The sequence below is a fragment of the Maniola jurtina genome, chromosome 10 (assembly GCF_905333055.1).
Source record: "Maniola jurtina chromosome 10, ilManJurt1.1, whole genome shotgun sequence".
Taxonomy (NCBI): domain Eukaryota; kingdom Metazoa; phylum Arthropoda; class Insecta; order Lepidoptera; family Nymphalidae; genus Maniola; species Maniola jurtina.
In genome coordinates, this window is record NC_060038.1 from 5,319,468 (window position 1) to 5,345,422 (window position 25,955).

General features: G+C 35.2%; 5 protein-coding genes across 9 annotated transcripts; 3 read left to right on the plus strand and 2 right to left on the minus strand.

Annotated features, from left to right (window-relative positions):
* Positions 1–284: 284 nt before the first annotated feature.
* On the plus strand, positions 285–7,383 carry LOC123869042 (solute carrier family 25 member 40-like). Of its 4 annotated transcripts, XR_006796809.1 has the most exons (11): positions 285–518; positions 606–763; positions 1,414–1,576; positions 2,511–2,633; positions 2,795–2,893; positions 3,346–3,452; positions 3,628–3,709; positions 3,794–4,001; positions 4,125–4,207; positions 4,991–5,050; positions 7,268–7,383. XR_006796809.1 is itself a non-coding variant. In XM_045911775.1 (10 exons), coding segments are annotated over exons 1-10 (1,092 nt in total). In that variant the 5' UTR covers positions 285–427; the 3' UTR covers positions 7,269–7,383. The 4 variants fall into 4 exon arrangements, 3 of the variants coding, with proteins under 3 accessions (XP_045767731.1, XP_045767732.1, XP_045767730.1); XM_045911775.1 differs by lacking the exon at positions 4,125–4,207; XM_045911776.1 differs by lacking the exon at positions 7,268–7,383 and having other exon boundaries at positions 4,991–5,279.
* Positions 5,639–25,499, minus strand: LOC123869046 (U6 snRNA-associated Sm-like protein LSm8). 2 transcript variants are annotated; one of them, XM_045911781.1, is made up of 3 exons: positions 25,480–25,499; positions 6,963–6,969; positions 5,639–6,065 (listed from the first exon to the last, which is right to left on the minus strand). In XM_045911781.1, exon 3 carries the CDS (start codon positions 5,979–5,981, stop codon positions 5,691–5,693), a length of 291 nt encoding a protein of 96 aa, XP_045767737.1. In that variant the 5' UTR covers positions 5,982–6,065; positions 6,963–6,969; positions 25,480–25,499; the 3' UTR covers positions 5,639–5,690. The 2 variants fall into 2 exon arrangements, with proteins under 2 accessions (XP_045767737.1, XP_045767736.1); XM_045911780.1 differs by lacking the exon at positions 6,963–6,969 and adding an exon at positions 13,895–13,901.
* Positions 6,458–7,383, plus strand: LOC123869045 (putative peptidyl-tRNA hydrolase PTRHD1). The gene is made up of 2 exons (XM_045911778.1): positions 6,458–6,851; positions 7,107–7,383. Exons 1-2 carry the CDS (start codon positions 6,666–6,668, stop codon positions 7,290–7,292), a joined length of 372 nt encoding a protein of 123 aa, XP_045767734.1. The 5' UTR covers positions 6,458–6,665; the 3' UTR covers positions 7,293–7,383.
* On the plus strand, positions 7,980–10,443 carry LOC123869041 (vacuolar protein sorting-associated protein 4). Its single transcript, XM_045911773.1, has 2 exons — positions 7,980–8,145; positions 8,548–10,443. The coding sequence occupies exon 2, from the start codon at positions 8,563–8,565 to the stop codon at positions 9,883–9,885; it is 1,323 nt and encodes a 440-aa protein (XP_045767729.1). The 5' UTR covers positions 7,980–8,145; positions 8,548–8,562; the 3' UTR covers positions 9,886–10,443.
* Positions 11,610–17,869, minus strand: LOC123869044. Its single transcript, XM_045911777.1, has 6 exons — positions 17,575–17,869; positions 16,389–16,594; positions 15,694–15,829; positions 13,307–13,440; positions 12,365–12,524; positions 11,610–11,734 (listed from the first exon to the last, which is right to left on the minus strand). Exons 1-6 carry the CDS (start codon positions 17,624–17,626, stop codon positions 11,643–11,645), a joined length of 780 nt encoding a protein of 259 aa, XP_045767733.1. The 5' UTR covers positions 17,627–17,869; the 3' UTR covers positions 11,610–11,642.
* Positions 25,500–25,955: the final 456 nt, after the last annotated feature.

A 25,955-nucleotide genomic window follows, 5' to 3' on the forward strand; every position in this document is an offset into this window, starting at 1 on the left:
AATCTATGGCTGGGACTTCGTCTGTGTTGGTGTTAGCTGGCGGGCGTGCTCTGCCTTTTTGGAGTTTTTTTTTTTTTTTTTGTTAAAACTGACTGGAAAGCACTCTAAGGGGGTGCCGTGCGTATGTCGATTGTCGGCGAGCGTCGGCACAGACGGCGTCCATACTTGTATACTTTCCCTAACTTGTTACAAATAACTACAAACTTGACATTGGCTAATCTTTGTAAAGCCAGACATGAGCCAGACGAGAGAGAAAAAAAATCTATGACTGACGGTTTGACAGGCTGACAAAAAAATGACAGAAACAGAAGAATGTAGAGTGCAAGCATAGTGTAGACCTATCTTAAGAAACTATGAAATTATTATGATCGCAGGTTTATTGTTGTTTTAACGCGTGGAGAACATTATTTATTTAAATTTAAATGCCATGATTCGAGAAGACGATCCTCAGTTTCGAATAACACCGTTCCAGCAGATGGCATCGGCATGTTCTGGTGCTCTGATAACCTCTTTGTTCAGTAAGTCTTCCGGTGTTCCCCAAGTTCCATTACGTTAATTTTAGTTAACTGTGTAGTAATAACAAAAAATGTATTTTATTTTTGCAGTGACACCACTAGATGTAGTAAAAATTAGATTGCAAGCACAACAGAAGGCTTTATTGTCAAATAAATGTTATTTGTATTGCAATGGCTTGATGGAACACCTGTGTCCTTGTGGTGAATCTGCATGGATTCCTCGACGAGTACATTTTCACGGAACAATAGTAAGTCAATACATACTTATACAATAGTACACTTACAATAGGTAGTATACTTGTCATCTCTGCTCTGTACTAATCGTTACTAATTATAAAATTGACTGACATATTATCAAGATACAGCCAAAACTGTCTGATTGAAAGAAAATTGAGAAAATTGAAAATTATTCATATATATATATAGGTTCTCTAAATAAAAAGTAATAAAGGAGAGGGCAAAAGTTAGCTGTATCAATCATTGTGATCAGAATATATGCATCATCATCAAAAGAATAATAATATAGTAACTAGCAGTTAAATAGTCACATCTGACCTATGAGTGCAAGCTCGCACAGGTATTGTTCCATGTGCCAGTGTACAGTGTAGGGACTAGGGATGAAGCACTCACACTAATTCAAATGGCGAACAAAAGGTGCGGCGCGGCGCGCGGGTTAGTGTGCTCCTCTTCCCACGTTGTGGCTCACTGACGCCTAAAAAATGCTTGCAATTGCAATACTTCTTGCGGTTAAGTTCAGGGAAGACTGTTTGTTTGGTGCAGACTTAACCTAAGTTTGAATCAAAGTTAAACCCACAGTTATTTTATAATAACATTTATTACAGTAGATATCCATACTAATATTATAAAGAGGAATGATTTGTTTGTTTGTATTTTACAGGATGCATTCTACAAGATAGCAAAACTAGAAGGAGTTCCAGCTTTATGGTCTGGTTTAAGTCCCACCCTTGTATTGGCTCTACCATGCACTGTTATATACTTTGTATCATATGAACAACTTAGGTATAGAATGAAAACTACTTATAATACCATGACTGGCAACTGTAAGTATGCTAACTATGTTAATTTATGTTGAAAAGTATAGTTGTGTTGTGTATAGTTTTTTCTTACAAATGAGCATTTGGAGTGTTATTGTAAAAATTCAAATTAATTTATGACACATTCTTATAAGAATCAGTTACATTTTAGAAAGAATTAATATTAGAATTATGAAAAATCTAAAATCTAAATTATTTAAAACGAAAAGGTGACACTGACTGACTGATCTATCAATGCACAGCTCAAACTACTGGACGGATTGGGCTGATATTTATTATGCAGATAGCTATTATGATGTAGCCATCTGCTAAGAAAAGAGTTTTTAAAATTCAAAACCTAAGGATCAAAAATAGAGGTTTGAAGAAGTCAATGTGGATGAAGTTATGGGCATAAGCTAGTATAAAACTGACTTAGTATGACTTTTTTATGACATTTTGTATTATTGTAACATATTAACTTGTCACTGAGACTATATAGGTATAATATGTAATTTTGTAATTGATTATACAGATAACATTGTAAACACAGTATAGTATAGTATGTGTCGTTAGGACCTTACAATCATGTTATTGTTAGTAAGCTGACCTTGTATACAAGGTTGTTTACATGTTAATGCTTATGTGTATGTATGTTAAGCTTATAAATTGTTGTACACATAAAATTACTAGCTGATGCCTGATTATCCTGGAAAATCAAAGAGTTCCCACAGGATTTCGACAAACCTAATTCCACGCGAACGAAGTCGCGGGCATCAGCTAGTAGGTTCATAAAATATTGTGGGAAATGTTTGTGTTAATCCAGGGTATAATCTATCTCCATTCCCAGCCAAATCCGTCATGCAATGGGCCATGTCTAAACTACGCATAATATTATTAGATCCTATCACCTGTATAAATGGTATGTCAATACCTATTACTTAAGATATTTTTTATCTTTCAGTGGGACAACCAATGTGGATACCCTTAACAGCTGGTGCTACCGCGAGAACAATAGCTGTCACTATTGTTAGTCCGTTAGAATTAATTAGAACAAAAATGCAATCCAAGAAGCTGACATATTCAGGTAGTAATTTTATTCTCAAATGCCAACCTATTCTTAATAACTAGAGGCCTCAAAAATCTACTTACTTAAATATTTTTCCAATAAAGCATTTGTAAATTTGTTAGTATTAAGTAGTATTAGTTTTTTGATATTTTCTATAATATTGACCTTATTTTTGTCAGAAATCAACTTAGCATTACGTCAGGTTTTAAAATATGAGGGATACAGAGGATTATTCCGAGGATTAGGATCAACATTGCTTAGAGATGTACCATTCTCAGGTAACATAATATTATTGGAATACTCACCTATCTATATATTTTTTATTTGAACACTAGAGGATGCCCGCGACTTCGTCTGCGTGGATTTAGATTTTTATAGATCCCGTGGGAACTGTTTGATTTTGCCTATTTTGATTACAGGGACGCAAGCTACTTCTGTACCAAATTTCATACAAATCGGTTAAGTGGATGGGTCGTTAGGAATCCCGCGGGAACTTTTTGATTTTCCGGGATAAAAGGTAGCCTATGTTCGTCCCCGGGATATAAGCTAATCCTGTACCAAATTTCGTCAGAATCGGTTACACTGTTGGGCCGTGAAAAGGTAGCAGACAGACAGACAGGCAGACAGACTTTCGCATTTATAATATTAGTATGGATAATATTATATTTTTCTCAATACTTCTATTCATCAGTATTAGAAAGTTGTTATTAACACTTGTTTTATTTTACAGGAATATATTGGACAACATTTGAATCCACAAAAAGATTTTTCGATAAACCAGATTCTGAAAAGAATTCATTTATATTTAATTTTTTCTGTGGTTCAGTAGCAGGCAGTGTAAGTTTTTTTTAACTATTCTGAAACAACTGGCATGTAATGCAATGCTGTTGGAATGCAAAGCAATTCTTATATTATTGTTATGCAATTCCAATGCACTATAATTATTATTTACAGTATTCATCATAAAATTTAATTAATTGAGAATTAAAACAATATACTTACTTTTTTTTAGATTGCTGCATTTGTAACATTACCTTTTGACGTTGTGAAAACTCATCAACAGATAGAATTAGGAGAAAAGGAAATATATACAGGTAAGATGGATTAATTTTAATTATTCTTATATTCTTTTTAAACTCAAATCTTCAAAACAAAATGGTCATATTTGGTATTTTCAGATGGCAAAAGTCACCAAAGAGCATCGAATATGAAAGATATAGCTAGAAATATTTATAGTAATCATGGAATAAGAGGATTGTTCACTGGTTTCTTGCCACGAATATTTAAAGTAGCGCCAGCGTGCGCCATTATGATTGCAACATTTGAATATGGTAAACAATTCTTCCGGACATACAACACTCAGAAATATAAGGAAAAGATGCAAAGGTAATTTTTCATAAATTCATAGTTTTTTTGCTGCTTGATAAAAACGGTTGAAATGCTTCAATTTATTTCTGTTCTTTTTTTTCTTTTAATTTAAGGACTATGTACTTGTCATTTTGATTTCAGATGTGGTATTGATATTGAAATAATCAAAAGCAATTAATTGGTATAAACTTCAAACTTTTTAGATGTTATCATGATCTTCTTAGGTACATTATGTTTTTTATTTCAAAATATCCTAGGTTAATGTAACTAAGTACTTAACATAGCAAAGTTATTATTAATATTATTATCTGTTGGTCTATGTAGTTTTTTAGTTAGTAGTAAATTTTGCAAGAAGTGTTATTTAAATATTAGCTATACTACTATACTATAATATTAAAAATCAGCCTAGTGGTTAAGAGTACCAAGCTCCTATTGTGGGGTTACGTTAGGTACCTCTAATTCTCTCGAGTTATATGCGTTTTTAAGCAATAACAAAATATCTCTATCGTAGCGATGAAGGAAAACATTGCAAGGAAATCTGCATGCGTTCTCAGTGGTGTGTGAAGTCTACCAATCACACTTGGCCAGCTTGATGGACTTTAGCCTAAATTCTTCTCATTTTAAGAGGAAACCCATATTCACTGGTAAGGGATGGGTTGGACGATGGATTCAGATGATGTTGATGGTGCTAATTACTTCTCATCAAAAAAAAAAAATTGAAGTACTTTCAGTACAGCACTTTTTTTTCGTCAGGCTTTACACAGATTAGCAAATGTCAGGTTGGTTGTTGAAAAGGGCGGGAAAGTCCGCCAAGTACGAAGTTTCCCTCCCTTTCCCCACAACAGCTTTTAGCTTGAAAGTGTTTAGATTTTTTGTTGAGAAGCATATATTTTGTAAAACCATAAACACTTAATTTAAGTGTGGAAACCAGCCCAGAGAGAAGAAGAAAGAAACACTTTAAAATGGCTCTGCTGTATTTAACCTAATATAATTTCTAATTGTTTCAGGCACCAAGACATACTGCTTGTGGGTCAGGCATCAAGTAATACAGAGTACAGATCCTTCTAACACACACACCACATGCCCACACATACACACACCCATGAGAATACTGATATTGTTATGGAAGAATCTTAGAAATAATAATTATTATGGTAACGAGAAAGAAAATTATTACATTTCCAAATAGTATAGTATAGTAATGGAATAGTGATTTCCCCATGGCTGTTTGTATATACTGTTTTTGTAAATAATGTAAACACAATAAAATTGAATATTATATGCATTATAATTTAATAAAAATGTTTTATTGACCTAATTTTTCTACATGTTTATAGGGTGCAAAATAAGTAGTCTGACCTGAAGTTGCAAAGGTCATATCATCAAAGGTCTATGATTTAAAATACACAATATAGGCTGAGATCTATTTTTATTTTATACTATATGCACAGTGCATTGCAATCTTGTGTTCAATTTGGACTACTTGTTAGTACAATCAGTCGATATGATACCTAATCTAATGAAGTAACTGTGGTTATAGAACACATCCCAATGTGGTAATTGATTGCCCCCACGATCGCAGTCGAAAGTTGAATGCAAACCATAGTATTTAAATAGGTTACCGCCACCTGACTGCATGAAATAAAACCATTTTAGTATATTAAAAATATTACATTTATTACTTAATTGGTCTTAGGTATATTTAGATTAATGTACAATCGGCCCTAATGGTTCTGCTCTAATATTACCCAGGTCTAGTCTGCTGTCTATTGATTCATCAATTTGTCCCACTATTGCAATGTTGTCTCCTCTAATTATGTGAAGGCCTAGTACTACTTGCGCCACTCCTGTTGATGATGAAAATACTCGTTCATGAGATTCATCCAAAATAATGTTTATTGTTTGGTCAAATCCCTTCAAGGTGCCAATAAAATTTCTGCCATCTGAAGTTATTACTGACACTGTTTGATTTATGTAGTTCTCCAGTCCAGATGCCATTGTTTTTTAAAAAAATACTAGTCAGTCTTATAAATTGACAAGGATTTAATTAATTTACTTTTATGTAGAACACCGTATTCTATTCAGCGCTATGTTAATATTTTCGGTGGGGGCGACATGAGTTGCGGCAGATTTATTTTTATTTATTAAATTGACAGTGACAATTCAAAATCAGTGTTTCCATTTACGATTTTCATTTTGCCCTAGTTTCTGTAAGAATTCGCTCTTACTTAAAAAAATATTTAACCTCATTAGGGTGATCTTGAAATTTATAACGTAAAAGGTGTACTTTCAAAGAAGCAACTCTTTGTAAAGCCAGAAGAGAGAAAAAAAATCCTCTGTAGTGAATAGGTACATAAAGTAGAAACATGGGAACCAAACCGGTTAGCAACCGGACCCGGATTCTGTAAAGCCGAACTTAATGCCGTGTCTATGATAAATTAATTTCTGAACGTCAAGGGAATAGTCACTGAGGTCCACAAAGAAGAAATTTTTTTGAAGTCTGTGGGCATTTTGATTTTTGATAAAAATTCTGATTTCTGATTATTATTATTTAAATTAAGTAACTATGTTTTATGACTAAGAAATACGTGCCAAATCAATAATAATAGGAACTGATACTTAACAGGCTAACTAGCTGTAATAATTAATAAATAAACAGGGAAGCTTTATTTTATCAATGACATGAGCTCCTTAGTTCAATATGTTCTTCTGCGAAGTGATTTACTAAAAGAATTAGGTTGGTCAATAGGTGCCTTGGTGGCTCAAGCATGTCATGCATCTACAGCAGTATTACATCTGTACAGAGAAGATGAAAACACAATAAATTATTTAAATGATTTGGATAATATGCATAAAGTTGTTTTAGAGGTAGGTAAATAAAATAACTAATAAGATGGATCATATGACAAGACTAATGATTATTATGATTATCTTCTCAGTAGAATTTTCTTTCCGAAAAGCTGGTATTCTTAATAAGACTGGTAAATGCTGTCCTAACTCCTACATGAATTAAATAAATTCATTCATTTCAGTCGCTCAGGATGTCAAATAATATAAAATAATTTGTCTTCTATAAATTATTAATGTCTTCTATAAACTAAACTCATATTTTGTTTATCACAGGTGCCGAATGAAGAGTCGCTAAAGAAGGTTGCAGAAAAATTAAAAGAAAATTCAATAGATCATAAATTATGGATAGAACAGCCAGAGAATATACCAACATGCTTGGCTCTGAAACCTTACCCTAAAGAAGAAGTGAAAAAATATGTAGGAAAATTTAAATTGTATAAAGAAACTTTAAAAATTTAGTAATTACATAACTATTATGTTAGTCTAAATATATTATTACTTATTATTTTTTAATCTATCTTAAGTATATCATTAAAAAGGCTTTGACTAACTTGATTTTTACTAAGGTGGAATTGGAAGGGTTATAGGCAATTCCTTACACCTACTTACAGAAATACTATGCATTGGCTACGTTCGAGTTCAAGTTTGGTATGTTGAAGAATGTCTCTTTCATCTGCCAAGATTTTCAAAAAGTGTTTAGTAGATTATATAGTTAGGTACTAGATAACTTCTTAGTAACTTAATGATGTGAAAAAGACTACCTACTGTGTAGACTAGATGGATAATATTAAAAATAGTTGTTTGTTTTAGTCCCTTTCGGCCTCGGGAGTCAGAAGTCGGGACAGCTAATAAATTATAAACACAGTACTTTTTATCGGGATAAAGGTTCATTTATTCAATGGAATCGTGCTAAATTCTTGATTTCATGAGTTTCGGTAGAGTTGCGAAGCCGCAAGTAGGTAGGTATTAGAAATAGAAATTGGTAGAAATCTAATAGGTTGTGATCACACTATCAATCAATCATGGCAAGTGGCAGCCATAGATAGAGAAATTATTCCGTCTACGGTGGCAGCATTGGGTAGCACGATATTGTCTAACGTTGATTAGGTACATACTCTTTGATATTGTCTATGCTTCTTTCTTTTCTGGTCGTTGGCCCTACTGTCATGTCACTGATGTCATATCTAATGAAAAACGAAAAACTGGAAAAACTTAAAATACAGCTTCCAAAACGATTTGCAATAAATTGAGCTTGAAACTAATATAATTCCTTTGAATTTGGACTGTTTATAGTTAATTTGTGTTCTGAATGGTAAGTTCAAATTATACTAAAAACCGTGTGAATACATTACGACGAACACTTTGAGCTCACCCGAAGGCGATTTGTCATACCTATGTTTTGCATGTTAAATCATATTAATAATCATAAATGCGAAACCCTAAACAGCAGAAAACGTCTGATGCTTTGATTACTCTCAGTTTTTCCGTAGATGCATTCTCCTAAAACTTAAAAATGAAACAACTTCATAGTAATTATACATTGACATGACTTCTTTCGAGACCAGTGGTGACCGTAGTGACTAATTATGCTATTTCCCTATATTGTTTTTAGGCTGATTTACATTAAAGACTTTGACAAATTAAAATTTTGTATTTTTATTAATTCTGTCTATTGTGTGCACATTTTGTAATATGAGCTATTACATTATTACAGGTGATTTAATCCAGGATGGCTTCATCTAATACACTACAGAAAGCTATCGATCTTGTTACCAAAGCTACTGAAGAAGATAAAAACAAGAATTATGAAGAAGCCTTACGACTTTATGAGCATGGTGTAGAATATTTTTTGCATGCAGTGAAATACGAGGCCCAGGGAGAAAGGGCTAAAGAGAGTATAAGAGCTAAGTGCCTACAGTACTTGGATAGGGCTGAGAAACTGAAAGAATATCTCAAGAAGGACAAGAAGAAAAAACCAGTAAAAGATGGTGAGGCAAATTCAAAGAGCGATGACAAGAAGAGTGACAGTGACAGTGATTCAGATGATCCAGAAAAGAAAAAGTTGCAGGGAAAGTTAGAGGGTGCCATAGTGGTAGAAAAACCACACGTAAAGTGGAGCGATGTAGCTGGACTCGAAGGAGCCAAGGAAGCCTTGAAGGAAGCTGTTATCTTACCTATTAAATTCCCTCACCTATTTACAGGCAAGAGGATTCCTTGGAAGGGTATTTTACTTTTTGGCCCTCCTGGTACTGGTAAATCATACCTTGCTAAAGCTGTAGCTACTGAAGCCAACAATTCTACATTCTTTTCTGTATCATCTTCTGACCTTGTGTCTAAATGGCTGGGAGAGTCTGAGAAGCTAGTGAGAAACTTGTTCGAACTTGCTCGTCAACACAAACCGAGTATCATATTCATTGATGAAATAGACTCCTTGTGCTCATCACGTTCTGACAATGAATCTGAATCTGCTAGGAGGATTAAAACTGAGTTCCTTGTACAGATGCAAGGTGTAGGAAATGATATGGACGGCATCCTTGTGCTAGGAGCTACAAATATCCCATGGGTTCTTGATGCTGCTATACGAAGGAGATTTGAGAAGCGTATCTACATCGCTTTGCCTGAGGAGCACGCTCGGTTAGACATGTTTAAGTTGCATCTTGGTAACACAAGACACCAATTGAGTGATGAGGACATAAAAGTTTTGGCAGCAAAAACCGAAGGTTATTCTGGAGCTGACATAAGCATTGTGGTTCGTGATGCTTTAATGCAACCTGTCAGAAAGGTTCAGTCTGCTACACACTTCAAAAGAGTTACTGGCCCCAGTCCTACAGATCCAGATGTAATTGTCAATGATTTACTGACCCCATGTTCACCTGGTGAACCAGGTGCAGTGGAAATGACTTGGATGGACGTACCGAGTGACAAACTTGGTGAACCTCCAGTTACAATGTCGGACATGCTTAGATCTCTAGCAACCTCAAAACCGACTGTAAATGATGATGACATGATCAAACTTAAGAAGTTTATGGAAGATTTTGGTCAAGAAGGTTAACTTTAATTGTCATGTTTATCTCTTCAGAAATGTTATAGAAGCACAGTGCCTATATTTTTGCGAGAGCTTATTGTAATTATTTTATAAGTGTAATTATTCTTTTTACTTGCTTTTCCACATTCATTATGGTCATACAAATAATCACATCATTGATATTAGATTATAATTGCTTACTGCTAAGTTTTAAGTTATGGAAATTAATAGAAATTAAATGTTTGTTGAATACAGAAATTTTTGTAAACTTGAAAATTGAAATATTATTTGTGTTGTTGAAATGTAAAATTAAAGTTAAATCCTCCATAGTATTTTGATCATATGGAGTCATATGCAAAAACATTAATTGTCTTAGTATAATTTTGTATGACGTGTAGGTTCAACGCACACCGGCAGAGCAGAGTTGCGGTATTTAATAGCGGTACACTTCTGTGTTTTGTTTTTGTATTGTAGTTTAGGTAATTATTAAAAAGACTACTCCACTCAAATCTGTCTGTATGCGTCGGCCCTTTAGTGTTATTTAAAATATCATTAGTTTTATTTTTATCTATCTGATGCCCATGACTTTGTCCGCGTGGATTTAAATTTTTAAAAAACCTGTGGGAACTCTTTGATTTTCCGGGATAAAAGTAGACTATGTCGCTCTTCAGATTCTTAACTATACCCATGCAAAAAATCACACCAATTTGTAGCTCCGATGTGACGTGATTGAAGGACAAACCAGCAAACAAATACACTTTCGCATTTATAATATGGGTAGTGATAATTAATTATTATTTCTTATATAATAACCATAGAACTTTGATATTTCAATTTTAATTTCAACATTGTTTGGTATCAAATACATTTTAGTTATGTAAATATTATTATGAATGAAATTATTCTCATACCTACTTACTTTGATCCAAATCTAATCTCTATTATATCTCTATGGAGTAATTTATATATTTTAGTGAAGAATATGATTTTTTTTCTGATTTTACGAGAACGTAGCAAGCGGAAGAGCTGCTAAATCCGCAAGACGACAGTAGCATCGATAGCGTCGAAAAATGCGTTAGTAGAGTTTACGTTAGCGCCGGCCAATGCTTATGGACGTAATTAGCATTTCTATCATGTGCCGTTGAGTACGAATCTTTCGTAGATATCTTAAAAAATGTATTTTCACATAAAAATGCGCTTTTTACGGCTCTTGCGTTTCCATCCATGGTATACGATCGACTTGTCACCTTTTCTGAATGTCTCAAAAGAAAATATTTTATTGTAAATTAGCTATACGTAAAATGTATTTTTCATTTTGTATTGTTACTTAAGTGAATAAAATAAATTCTTATTAACAGCAAATAGAATTTATTTTGTTTAGTACCTACACTAATTGCGAACAATCGAATCGACTCACATCCTAGCTATTCTCATCCTGGCTAAGATTTACTCGTATAAAGCGTACTTTACGTTAAAGAAAGTTCGAGCAAATTCAGGAGTAGAGTTTTTTTTTATTCACTATTTGGCAAGCGCTTGACCACAATCACACCTGATGGAAAGTGATAATGTGGTCTAAGATGGGACGCGTTTACCTAGAAGGTGCCTATTCACTCTTGTTTTAAAGATACCCGGATTGTAATAGTAATAATTGTAATTGGTATTAGCGCTCTAAGATCTCGAACGCAGAGTCGAATAGAATAATAATTATAGTAGATCGCTCGTAATATATAATAATATTAATAAAACGCAGAATGAAAACAATAATTTATTTACAGTCGAGAATATCACGATATTATTTCACAAATCTTAAGAATACAGCTAAGTAGTACTAATGTTAGATGAAAACTCGTTTTTCTTCGATTTGCAGAACTTGTCTCTGGAACAAAAAAAAATATTTTTGTTTTATTACTGACAATGGGTAGAGCCGTGAGCCACACGCGCCTATTAAAATTGTGATTATAAAAATATTTCTTGGAAACTAAAGCGCAACACACACTGGCAGAGTAGAGTTTCAAAATAAAATAGGTATAAAGCCGCTCACTTCGCATGCTTTTTTGTTTGAAATTCGGTCGTGCACACGTGCGAAAAGGCACGAACGATACCAAACACTTAGCCCGCACTTATAATTTTTTCGAATCAGGCATGTGCGTTATAAGCAATTATTAACGCATTAATTAAATTAATGTGTGCTTTAACGGTGAAGAAAAACATCGTAAGGATATTTGCATATCTGAGAGTTCTCCATAGTGTTCTCAAAGGTGTGTAAATTCTGGCACTTCGCACTAGACCAGCGTGGCGGAGTATGGCATAACTAAAACCTTATTCTGAGAGATCTGTGCTCAGTAGTGGACCGATGATGGGTTGATCATGATGATATGCATTATGGGACACCACACTAGATAGTGTTACTCGATGGGAAAAAAATCGATGAGTTCCCAACGAGTCACACTGTGACACCATTGAGTGTGACTAGAGAACCCACTGATGAAGGTGAGATAGCTCTTACCTATTAAAACAGTTCTTTCACGTCTATGTGTCCCGATGGTAGCAACGCATCGTATCTTCATGAGAGGTTTGGCGGGCGCTCGCAGACCCAGCGTGGAGACCATCAGCCCTTGCGCAGCAGGCTTCGCGTCGAAGGTTGTCAACCACGACGGTTCAGTAACCTGTGGTGTAATTTTTTTTTAAAGAATATTAGCCATTCTAATTATGACTAATGTAAAGCTTGTGCCAGCCCGGCTAGCATGGGTAGTAGATAAAAATTATATCCACTGATGTCATAGAAATCAGTGGATATAATCGGCGATATAATTTTTATCTACTGCCCATGCTAGCCGGGCAGGAGTGGGTACGACAATAGTGCAACGCGTGTGAACCGCCGACCTTTCGGAATTCAGTCCGCTCCTCAACCGATGAGCTATCGAGGCTCTATATTTTAAACGATAAATACCTGCAAATTTACTCGTATGAGCTAACTTATATTTATTCATCAAAAAGCGGCAATAACCTTGTGAGACGTGGACGTGGCGTGTAGAGGTCCGGGGTTCAATCCGGGGCACGCATTAATTAGTTAGGATTTCATAGTAGATAGGTGCTTACCTACCTAGTATGTTACGCGTCACGTCACCTCGCACTGGAAAGCGCATCGATAGAAGACGAATTCACGAGAGTCGCAGGGAGCCGCTGAATTCAGGCGGCGCCAGACCGTGGCGTGTGGGAGAGATCTATATGTCCAGTTGAGAACCTCTATTGGTTGACAAAGTTGACGATGATGATGACACTTCACGAAAGTTGAAACTATGGAATGAACGAACTATGCTTGCTAGCATCTCGCATTGCACTTCACTGGTTATATTTTATTTTTTTAAATAGAAGTAAACCATTTAATAAAACAAATATAACCTATGTATTATAGGTACTAACGATTAATATATTATATTTGTATCACCTTTTGTCCGTTTATCTGCCATTGGAGATCGGGAGGTGGAAACGCCTTAGCAGAAGAACAGTTGACATCCAGTGGCTCGTGAAGGACGTACGGTCGCTCGTGTCCCACTATACGTGGATTTTCTCGAGGAAAATCTGAAAAAAAAAGCAAAAACTTCATACAAAATGTGGTAGGTAGGTGCCTACAATGTGCTTCTCGCACACTGCACCTCAATCATACAGGGTAGGTATAACCAGTACGCTAGCAAAAACGAAGACAGGTGATAGTACTGATGATTACTGATAAGACCAGGTCAACGAACGTTGCGTAAATAGGCCACTCGAAGTCAATGCCGCGTCGCAGGTGGGGCATTGACTCGAATTTTGCACGCTATAGATTGCGGGTTTGAAAAATACTAAATGAAGCGGGCTAAACACGGGCAGGATGGAATGGGCTTTTAATAAACCCATAACAACTGTCTATGTATGATTAAATTTAGCTGTTTAGATATTAAAAATTTCCAAAAAGAAAAAACTAATTTAAATACACACCTATTTGAAATGCTTCTGTGTTGATATTCGCGAAAAAGTTTTAAATTTGCTTTAAAATTGGTAAAAATTGTCCACGCTCAGACTACGGAGTAGCGAGGTGAAATCCCTAGTGGTAATTTTAAAGCATGTAACACACAGAGACCGAGGGCGGCCGGAAGCAAGCCGGCGATGAAAACGGACCGAAGAATTTGTATTTGTTTTCTCGTTGATAAGTAAGCCCTTAACTACGAATACGTATTACATCTTAAATTACGTCCAATTTAGACTGAAAGTTGGATACACGACCAACAGGAAGATATAAGGGGTTTTAACCGATACCAGTCGCCAACGAACTGGCCCACCAGTTTGGCGAGTTAGAACTAATGTAAGAGCCCTGTAAAATTAATTTGAATAAATAAAAAAAAAAGTGTCGCTAGTGCGCTACACGGTTCTACCTACTATGTCGTGAGTACGCTATCCAGATCTCTACTCTGGTTATCTATGAGGATTCCCAATTTGTCGTCATCATTATCATCAACCCATCACTCCACTATTGAGTAGGTACGGTCTCCTTTCAACTTGGCAGACTTTACACATGAGAACATTATGGAGGACTTGCATACGATATTTTCCTTCGCCGTTCTAGCAAGTGATATTTTATTGCTTAAAGCAGGTAGGTATGTATATAAATAAGACCTACCTACCTGCCAAATTTCATGATTCTAGTTCAACGGGAAGTACCTACCCTATAGGTTTTATTGACAGACACGACAGACGGACAGGCATACAGACAACAAAGTGATCCTATAAGAGTTCCGTTTTTCCTTTCGAGGTACGGAACCCTAAAAAGATATCTAACCAATTCAAAATACGATTTTAAGATTTCTAATATTCCCGAACCGCTCCCACTCTGGCCTCTGTGTGTTTAATGCTTAAACTTGTTTTTATTTTGTAGCAAATTTTGTAAACTACCATCTAACCAGGTAGATAGATACACCCCTGTGCCTTTTAGTTACCTGGTAACGTAAATGGCTGCAGCAAAACTTTAAAGTGGCACAAGTTTAGATCGTTACTTTAGTGTGTTACTCCTAATTAGGCTAGCCGTGTAATTTAAGTTTATTAATTTATTTTTTAGACCCTTTGCGCGCAGGTTAAATAAACTACAAAGTGCGAACCCAACACGAAGGGACCGACCAAAAATACAAGATCTCGAATCCACACCGATCTTATTAATCGTCGCTGAGCATGAAAATTCCGCTATGGGGAAAATACCAGTTTTCAAGAGACTTTTAAACTTGAACTTTTTGAAAAAATTGCTTTACCTTTAGATCAAAATCACATAAGTAAAAGGTTATATTCTCTTGAATTAGCACGCACACTAAAGAACGGGTGTTTTTGGCACACCCGCCTTTTAAAACCGAACAAAATGACATCAAAAACGAAAATTCTAAAAAAAAACTAGCGGATTTTGCATGCGATGTAATTCAAATCGCAGATAGCCGCTGGGTTCAGGCGGTGCAAAACCATGGCGTGTGGAAGTACCTACAAGGTACCTATGATATCTACCTACTTAAGACCAGTGGACGTCTTAGAAGTATATATTTTTTTTACTTTTTTATATATTATGCTTAACAAGACTATAGTTTTCATAGTTTTTATTTTATTATATAGACTAGCGCTTGGCTGCAATCAGACCTGTTAGCAAATGATGATGCAGCTTAAGATGGAACGCGCTTGCCTAGAAGTTGCCTATTCACTCTTGACTTGAAAGTACCTACCCATTTTAAAAGTGGGAGGGAAAACTGATGCCGGAAGGGCGTTCCATAGCCTAGCGGTGCGGACTAGAAATAAAATAATAATCAAAGTTAGGTAGCTTACAATAAATTTCCATGAAAGTCTCGGCCTGTGCGGAGTGAAAGGAAGGCGCCTCTTCTGACACCTCGCACCGGTATATTCCTCTGGATTTCAGCGTCAGATCTCGGAGATGTACTCGCCGAGCGCTCGACTTTTCTAGCTGAAATATATTTTGATAGTTATTTACCTACCCTATGAAACTGACATAATATACAAGTAAGCTGGAAGAGGCGTGCGATACAAAATTATACCTACCTAGTTATTTTTCGTGCCGATTCGAAGTGCCTCTGCACCGTGCGTACCTTGATTTTACACTTTGTATCAAATGGTCTTCGTGCTGACACTATGTCTCATTACTTACATTTAGCTCCGAGTACGCCCATCGCTAGCTCACTTCCAAGCACTCAGTGCTCTTAAAATGAAAAGGGGCCTACCACGCTGATCAATTGCAAATTGACAGACTTTGCTCACCTTGAGAATATTATGAAGAACACTGAGGCATGCAGGTTTCCTCACGATGGTTTCCTTCACTGTTAAAGTACCTAAGTGATACTTTAAAGTTAGTGGTGCATGCCACATGGACCCCGTGCCACGTGGACATCAATCCCGTGGACCACCCGACTAGGAGACCAAATCTTAAGTATTAGGCTATCACCGTTTTTCAAGAGAGGTAGGGAACCCTAAAAATAAGATTTTCGAGAAGCAGGTGTCATACTTACATCGACCTTCACTCCGTCAAGTTTATGAGCGTGCTGTGGGGGTCGCAGCCGTGGCATGTACCGGTAGAACTCCTCATTATCCCGGTACCATTTCACCGAGTACAGTTTACCTCCCTCTAGGTCGTAATCACATGTTAGGGTCACCGATTCGCCTCTTTGTTTGAGGCTTGGTACTGATATCCCCACTACGCGAAGGCAAATTGACACTAAAATAAAATAAAGATTATAATGCTGGATAGCTTAGTGGTTTAGAAAAGTGGATTCTCACAAAAGAGACCTCATCAGCATCTCAAGTTATAGCCCAGGTCTCCTTTCAGAATACGATAGATTCAAGTCATAGTCCACCACTATATAACCATTTAACCACCATATAAAAATATTTTAATTCAATTAAACTAGATTATTTATAATGAATTAGATTTTATTCAACTTGGAATTGAACCCAGGACTTCCTACTTAGACTAAAACCATTGCGCTAGGAAGGTTGTCAAGTAAGTACTCGGGAACATTGCTACAAAAACATTTGATTTGTAGAAAAATAAAGCAAAGGAAATCTTTATAATTGCAATAAGAGTAATAATATCATTTTGACACGTTACACATGAGACTCAATTTTGAGCTCTTCACCCTCAATAAAGCCTCCCAAGACTAAGGGTATTTAATTTATAGAACTATAAAAGCGTAGTAAGTTTTCTCATCAGCATAGAAGCCTGGGGCTCGATTCCTGGGTGAAAAAATTGAAAAGGATCCATTTTTCAAGTCCCGTCCTGAAAAGATGTTTCAGTCACAAGTTTTACCCCGATTCTTGATCAGAAATATAAAATTAACATTAACATAATATGCCATAGTGCTTTTACGCATATGCATACTAGGCAGTCTTTTTATCCCTAGTTGTATCTGTTGCATTATATTATGTAATTTAAGTTATGATGGGGCTGGCCTGTCCATGTCGGAAAAAGTCCCATAAGAATTAAGACGATAAAAAGTACCAAACAATGTCACAATGTAAAAAAATTCCTATGAATATTAAATTAAACAAAAAACAGGATTCGTAATTTCCTTCATTGAAGAAAAACAACAAACTGCCTACCTATGTCCTTATGAGATTTTTACAAAATATGTAGAAACATACGAAAAATAATTGCTTCGAGTACGTTCACAAAAGAAAACACAAGACATAAATTACCTGTGGGAAACACGAAAAAAATATAATAAAGAGCGACAATAAATCTCTTCATTTTTTGTTTTAACTGTCTTGCGCTCCATGTGCCGTATTACAGCGTAGAATCATAATTAATTTCATTTATTTTATTTTTAACTAAGTATAACTTCAAAAGTCACATTTAGATGCTTAAGTCACCACTGTATATATTTTTCGATATATTTTTTTAAAATTTATTAGCGTTTATTTCCCCGCGGTAAATCGTAACTTTGTTTATACATTTCGGTGAAGTACGGGCAGGCGAGTGAAGCGTAGCGCGTTTCGTAGGCAACTAACTGTTGCTACTTATTGTACCTAGTTGCTATAAGCTACGAATAGCTGTGGGTGCTACGGTATCTTTCAGGTTTCTAACTAGCCATATTATTCCTTTTTTGTTATGTAAAGGCAAAAGTCTTTACTAATTTGTGGAAAATATACGCTTTCAAGATCGCAGTTTGCATGATTTTTGTATTTGCATGATTTATTTATTATTATTATTTTACGTTTGTATTTAGGATTACAATGTAGGTTGCCTAGAAGAAATAAACTAAGTGATAAGGCCGCCTTTATACCTGCCCTAATTTGTAAAATATATTATATATTTTTTAAAGTTTTATGTAAATGAATACTTTTTTATCACTAAAACATATTTTTGGTGTTCAAAAATGAAATCAATTATATTTTCCTGCAATTTCCTGGGTCCGTGTAGTCGCGCTGACAATATATTAAAATTACTTAGTAAAATTAAAGTCTTCACTCCTAACTGCCTCGTTGGCCAAGTAATTAGCGTGTTCAACAGCGAATGACGAGGCCATGGGTTCGATTCTCGAGTCGAACCAAAGATATTAGGTATTGGATTTTACTGTGAAATTGCGTTTAACTACTTATACCATAATTTTACTGAAAAATATAGCCATTAGGCATGAAATAATCTCGGTAGAACTAAAATATGTATGATGTTATTCTGTATCTATCTCAGTTACTGCAAAGAATTGATGTTAATTAAAGCATAACTACGAGTAAATGAGTAATTCATAATATCTTTGCGGAAGCACTCGTACCTGTGTTATTTTTCCTTTGCGCTTCGAATAAAATGGAATGAAAATAAATATGCGGTATTAGGCAGATTCATTCGAGGTCGCATTAGTAACGTCGGTGTATCAAAGCTTGGCCGCACGGATTAGTCAGGATTTAATAAATAGGTAATTCGCTAATGGTGTGCGGGTTCCACTTGGTCCGACACGGTTTAACAAGCAATGTTACCTGGCATCACATGGGTAGTTAGAATAGAATAGAATAAAAAAAATATTTGGTGATCCAACACATGCTAAACACAATAAGCATTTACAAAAATAACACCTTAAAATCTGACCGAACGAACAATATCTACAATGTATCGCGCTAACGATAAGGTCCGAGTGGCCCGAACTCAGTTAAATTTTCCCACCTGGGTGGACTCGGCTTTCTTACATTTTGCCGCCTACTTGAGCATCCGATTTGCTAAGTCTATGGCTCTCAGGTCTGCAGTCACGACGTCCAGCCAGCGCTTTCTTGGGCGGCCTCAGGACTTAGTTCCAGCTAGAGGGACATCTATTACCAACGTAGCTTTGTGGTTTCCGTGCTACATGACCGTATATTTGAGATGGGCCTTTTGCAACATGTCACCGGGGATTGGGTAGTGTGGTCAGCACAAAGCATCAAATATTCAGTTGAATTGTTTAATGAGCTGTGGTTCTCTTCTAATTTTGAAAATCCTAATTCCCTCTAGAATTAGCGTGATATTCCCTAATCTCCTGATTTTGTTTATATGTATCAATAATAATTTTTCCCTGACCATAAACTATTACGAAAAAAGAATACGCATATCCATCGTTTTAAACGTGAGTTATGGCCTTGAGTTGATAATGAGAGATAAAAATGTCAAAGCTAAATCTTTCTTGGTTTAGTTTTTCCAAATTTTTAATATTTTCCAGAAAACTTTTCCAATTCTTCTTTCCACAAATTTCTTTATTTGTAAATACTTTATCTACCTACATAAACCATTTCGTAAGATCAGTTTATCAATTTTTTTATAGATAGATAGACAAACGTAGCTAAGGACTTCGTTTTAAAATGCATAGTGAAGTGATACTAACGATATCAATTTGAGTAATGAAATTTTACAAAATGAAAATGTTTTACTTTAAACTTTTTACTAGATTATTTTTGCTAGTCGTCCATATTTTCAATGCGTAGAATGGAATAATGAACTCTGTGTGGTTTCATAATTTATTACGCACCTACATAATTATTTATTATGTTTCTAATATGTGCGACGTCATCCGCCTGGATTTAGGTTTTGGAAATCCAGTGCGAATCCTTTGATTTTCAAGGGATAAAAAGTAGCCTAAGTTCGACCCCGGGATGCAATGTACCTGTACCGAATTTTGGTCACGGATAGGCTGTAAAAACGTAGCAGGATCTAGGCAAACAGACAGGCACACTTTCGCATTTATAACAGTTAGCATGGATTAGGTGCCTAAGAATATACCTATGACTAACTATTTAAAAACATTGGCAAAACATGTATGTAGATTGTAAATATTTCTCTTTACAATTCAATTTTTAATTCAAGCCGGTTCTAAGAGGGCTCTCTCCGTCACTCGTTTCATACAATCGTAGTTCCAATTTCATTTGAATATTAAGCAACCAAAGTCCATGAAATTTTGCAGACATATTCTAGAAACTAATATCTATGTCTGTGGTTTTCCAGATTTCTGTTAAAATATTCGGTTTCAAAGTTACGCGGTCTTAAAAATTTTCATACAAATCTTTGAGCCCCTGTAATTTTAAAACTACATATTTTTAGAAAAATCTAAAACACCACAGACACAGATATTAGTTTCTAGAATATGTCTGCAAAATTTCATGGACTTTGGTTGCTTAATATTCAACTGAAATTGGAACTACGATTGTATGAAACGAGTGGAAACGAGTGACGGAGAGAGCCCTGTTAAACTGCATCGTCACTTAGCATCAGATGCAATCGCTGTCAAGGGCTAAAACGTTATCCAACAAAAAGTTTATTTGTACTATTCCACAACAATATACCTACCTATATTTAATTTTCTCATAACATGTAAAGTAGCGATAGGTGGCAATTATAATAGCCACAGTTCAATTTGGGGTTGTAATGGCAATACGGAAATTGCAACGAAACCGGAACCAATTAAAACGGTAGGTACCTACCTGCTATTGTAAAATAGCCAGAAGCCGGTTGAACTTTATGTTTTACTGGTTTTCTGGGTACCAATAACGCTTATTTAACCCTAGCTGGCTTCGGCCGTGGTTAGTTACCATACAACAACGACTACTATGACTAACGACTGTGGCCTCTTTGTTTTGGAGCTTACGCGTAGGTGTTGTTTTATCCAAGGGTGCGTAAAAACCGCGCCAGTATTAATGTAGGTAGTTTGGGCCACTACGTGCATGCGTGTCACACATACAAACGTATGAACTTGCCTCACTGTTTACAATACGACCTTTCTTGCAAAATATAATGTATGAGCTTTGCCCATCTGGAGTATTATTGTATATTTAACACACCCTGAAAAATATTTCTTTGCCAAGACATGGTTGCCATGATTCTCCAACCGATCTACATCATTTGACATCGATAACCCAAGCAACGCTTTTTCACAAAATCAGCAAGAGATGTGTCGCATTGATTGTGCTTGGAGTGCTGATAAAAGATAGATAACAATAAAAAAGAAAATACTATACGAGAAAACGCAAAACTTGTAAAAAAAATCGGCACATTTTAACAATTGTATCATGTGTACTAGGTACATATTCTTTTATATCCTGCGTAACTGAAGCTCGTATTTTGTTCAATAATATTATGTTTTACCTTTATAAAAAAATATCGCCCGCGTCTGTCTGACGTAAATAATATTCCTCGTCGTTGCCATTGGGAAAAGTCATAGAGTTTCATTTTGAATTTATTGGCACTGAGAATTTCCTTTGAACCCGTGATAACGACTTCTGCGGGTATCTTTTTGCATAATTTTGTAGATCTTATCATTCAGAGATCCTTCTTAATATAAAACAAAATTAGTTACGAGTTGATTGAAGGGGAAAATCATGATACCTGATAATGCCAGAGAGTTCCAATGTTACTAGAGATCGTAATGTAATATTGGTTACAACTTGATAGGTCCCGGTTATTATCATTTACATATTTTGATAAATGTACTTACTGTAAAATCCAAGAGTCGAAATTTCAAGTCATTTTCCTATTCAAGTTGTAAGGGAAGGATTATGGGAAGGATCTGGGAATCCACCGCATTATTATCCCAAGGTAACTCCAACCATAATATATTAAATTTAAAGGGGTAGCGAACACCCCATGAGATATAAAGAGGAATAAAATATTTAGCTTCATTTCTTCATTATCAGTTTTTCTTGAAGGCACCCAAGAAAATCAATTGAAACTTTATTTTCTTAAATCAGCCTACTGAAAATTTATTCCCGCATCAGATCAGGTTATTAATGGGTACTTACAATTTTTTTTTAACAGGGCTCTCTCCGTCACTCGTTTCCACTCGTTTCATACAATCGTAGTTCCAATTTCATTTGAATATTAAGCAACCAAAGTCCATGAAATTTTGCAGACATATTCTAGAAAGTAATATCTGTGTCTGTGGTGTTTTAGATTTTTCTTAAAATATGTAGTTTTAAAATTACAGGGGCTCAAAGATCTGTATGTAAATTTTTAAGACCGCGTAACTTTGAAACCGAATATTTTAACAGAAATCTGGAAAACCACAGACATAGATTTTTAGAATATGTCTGCAAAATTTCGTGGACTATGGTTGCTTAATAGTCAAATGAAATTGGAACTACGATTGTATGAAACGAGTGACGGAGAGAGCCCTCTTAATGAACTTACAGAAAACATTTTGCAAGAAATTGGTAGGTAATATTATTTATACGGGATAAAACTAGAGAGCAAATCTACATTTATTTTGTTAAGTTTCAAATTAGAATGTTAAAAATAAATAGCTCGTTCACACAGGCTGCGTAAGCGTAGACGTAGCGCGTAGCATTACGTCTTAATGTATGGAACTGTATGAAACATGGCACACCGCTTGCGTAAAGCGTGGACGTATGCGTAACCCGGTGTGTTAGGGGTCTACGCGCGTCACTGCGCACGTGTCACGTGTACGTGCTTGGTGTGAATCGGCCTTTATGGTATGTACCTAAGTAGTAAGTACATCATTACTTAGTATCATTTTTATAACAAAACCTCTACTAATATTATAAGAAAGTCAGTCATATTTTAATCCGCCTGTCTGTCTGTCCGTCCGTTCCTGTATGCTACCTTTCACAGCCCATATTATGAACGATTTTGACGACATTTAATGCAAAGTTAGTTTGCATCCAAGAGACGGACATTTTTATCTCGGAAAATTAAAGAGATCCAACGAGATTTAAAAAACCCAAATCCACGCAAATGAATTCACAGGTATGATCTAGTAAAGATACTTATTAAAATATCTTTATTAAGTATATTACGAAGTTTTCTTTGAACATAAATAATTAAAGATCTAAACGTATACGCGAGAGACTAAACAACCAATCCCTTCAATTTTATTTATGTTTAATTATAATCTTATGGGAAAATGGCAAGCGCTGCCACTGGCATTTTTAATTATGTTTATCCCTCGCTTTAATACAACCGAATTAATGTTACTTAATTAAAATATTATCTAGCCAGTATTTTCATGAACAAGTGATTATTCTTGGTTTTTCAATAAATGATTTTTTTCACTTGCTTCGATGGTAATGGAAACCATCATATCTGAGAGTTCTCCATAATGTTCTCAAAGTGTGAAGTCTACCAATCCACACTTACGTTGAGGTACCACGGTGTTAGGATGGCGTCTCGTCACCAAAATGGTATTTATCAAAATTAGTTTAATAGGAGTGATACTATAGCGAAACATCGGGTACAAATGCTTTGTCGTAGTAAATAAGTAAAATATTACCTAGCTGTCTCGAGAACCTTAAATACCTAATTATATGTTCTGTTCTGCATATAAACAATTTTATCGTGATATGTAAAGCTAGATCAAATAATATTGTATGGTGCTGATTACATTATACATTCATCGCAAGCCAGATTTGCGTGAATAGGTTAATGCGCTTGGAATTGCATCGCTTAGCTCAATTAACCTTTGTATCCACTAAAGGGAACCGGAGATAGAAGCAACGTCCTATGGAAGCTCAAGTGAAGACGCTGCCTCAAGCATACAGTAAAAAAATCGAACCCCAAATTAAAAAATTATTTCATGTAGATAAAAATTACTAGTGTTTCTTAAGCTAATTGAGAAGAGCCAGTAAGAAACTCAACTCTGCATGACAAGTGAATAAAGTTTCGTCACGGTTGGTTACCGTTACACTTTGACTATTCGTAAAGTCCAAATGATTTTCAGGCATTTTCTGTAATAAAAAACCTTTTGTTAGTCTTTCGTCTTTAGTAGAAACTAGAGATAAAATTGTAGCGTACAGAAGTAAAATTCACTGAGGCATATTTTTTCAGTTTGTCTCGTTCAAAGAAGCATATTTTAGTAAAAAGGACTTGTAAATGGTTGTTACTGTATTAAAAATCATTTTGTGAGACTTTTCCTTCTTCAATTCTAGAGTTACAAACAAAATGACAAACTGAAATATTATTTAGTAGGAGCTCATAATGCAAATACATGTAAAATTTTATTTATTAGGGAAAATATATGAAATATTTTAATAATGTATTTTACATTAGGAAGCAGGATTCTAGGCCGTAGAACTAATTTATCTTAGGCATTGAGCGGTACACCGCTAATTTAAATAACGTGAAACTTGAGGATCACAGAATACATTTTCAATGAAAGACGCGTACCTACCTACTGCAATATCACCGAAATTCAAATGCTAAGTAGGTAATAATAATATGGAGTCAAAGGTCCATGATATTAGATTAGATAATAATAATTAATAGTAGACTTGCAACGAATAGTATATTCGGCAGTATACCGAATACCGAATATTCGGCGAGGCCCCTGACCGAATAGCCGAATATTAGGCAAAAGTATTCGGCTGGATTTGTTTATTAAATTGGATTAAATTATGTACCTGTTTTATGTACCAATGACTACTTAATAAATGATTATAAAAGAAATGAGAACCTTACCCTTCTAAATTTTGATTACCACAATAATTCAAATACATAGAATCCTCCATTTTTCCAATTCAGAAGATGATTATGTACCTGTGTTATGCACCAATGACTACTTAAATGATTATAACAGAAATGAAAATATGAATATATACGAAATCAATCGATTTTGATTTTTCATTTTACCAATTATTTCTCTATGACAAAATATATTATTTAAGTATTCGGTATTCGGCCGAATAATATGTAGATATTCGGTATTCGGCCGAATATAATAAAAGCAGCCGAATAGGCCGAATACCGAATAGTAACCGAATATTCGTTGCAAGTCTAATTAATAGAGAATTTGCTGTTACCCGTTTATGAGTTCCGTCCTCCAGCTTGCAAACTAAACATCAGGTCTTCACAAAAACCATGAATTCAGCCTAAATAAAAAATCTGTTTTGGGCTCCACAGTGATAATAACTACCTTCAAATAAAGTTTTCAAAATATATTTAATGTACAGAAATCCAGTTACAGTTTTATTATAAGTAGGTATATAGATGATAGAACGATAAACAAGTTGAAGTGCAGACTTTTACGAAACGAAAGGTACAAACGGAACTATTTTCATCAATATAAAAAAGCAGCTAAAAATACTTATAAACAGAGAGCTGATAGTGGCAGGCTATGCAGGCGCAAAGAACTAATCTAAATGTTAATAATTTTCTTTGAAAGTCCACGTCGCGTTGCCTTACTTATTATTCGATAACAAACGTTTATCTTGTTTCAATAAGCTCCTTTGTATCGGCGAGACAGGATGGAAAGTCTTTCTCTTCTCCTGCAGTTAATTTAATAAGAACTATGCTGTGCTGTTTTAACTAATTGTATTGAGTGCAAACCAGGCCACTTGAGTAAAACATTTTGTTAGTGACCTGTTGTCGACCTACTATGATAAATCTATGATTTTAGGTTAATAACAGAATATGTCTCTACCCGAAAATTTACGTAGTAACAAGTGTAAATTAAAAATGTACAACAAGTGAAGGTTACAGTAATTAGAAAAGAGCTGATAACTTTCAAACGGCTGAACCGATTTTCTTGGATTAAAGCTAAGAATACTCTCGATCAAGCCACCTTTCAAACAAAAAAATAATATTAAAATCGGTTGATTAGTTTAGGTGCTAC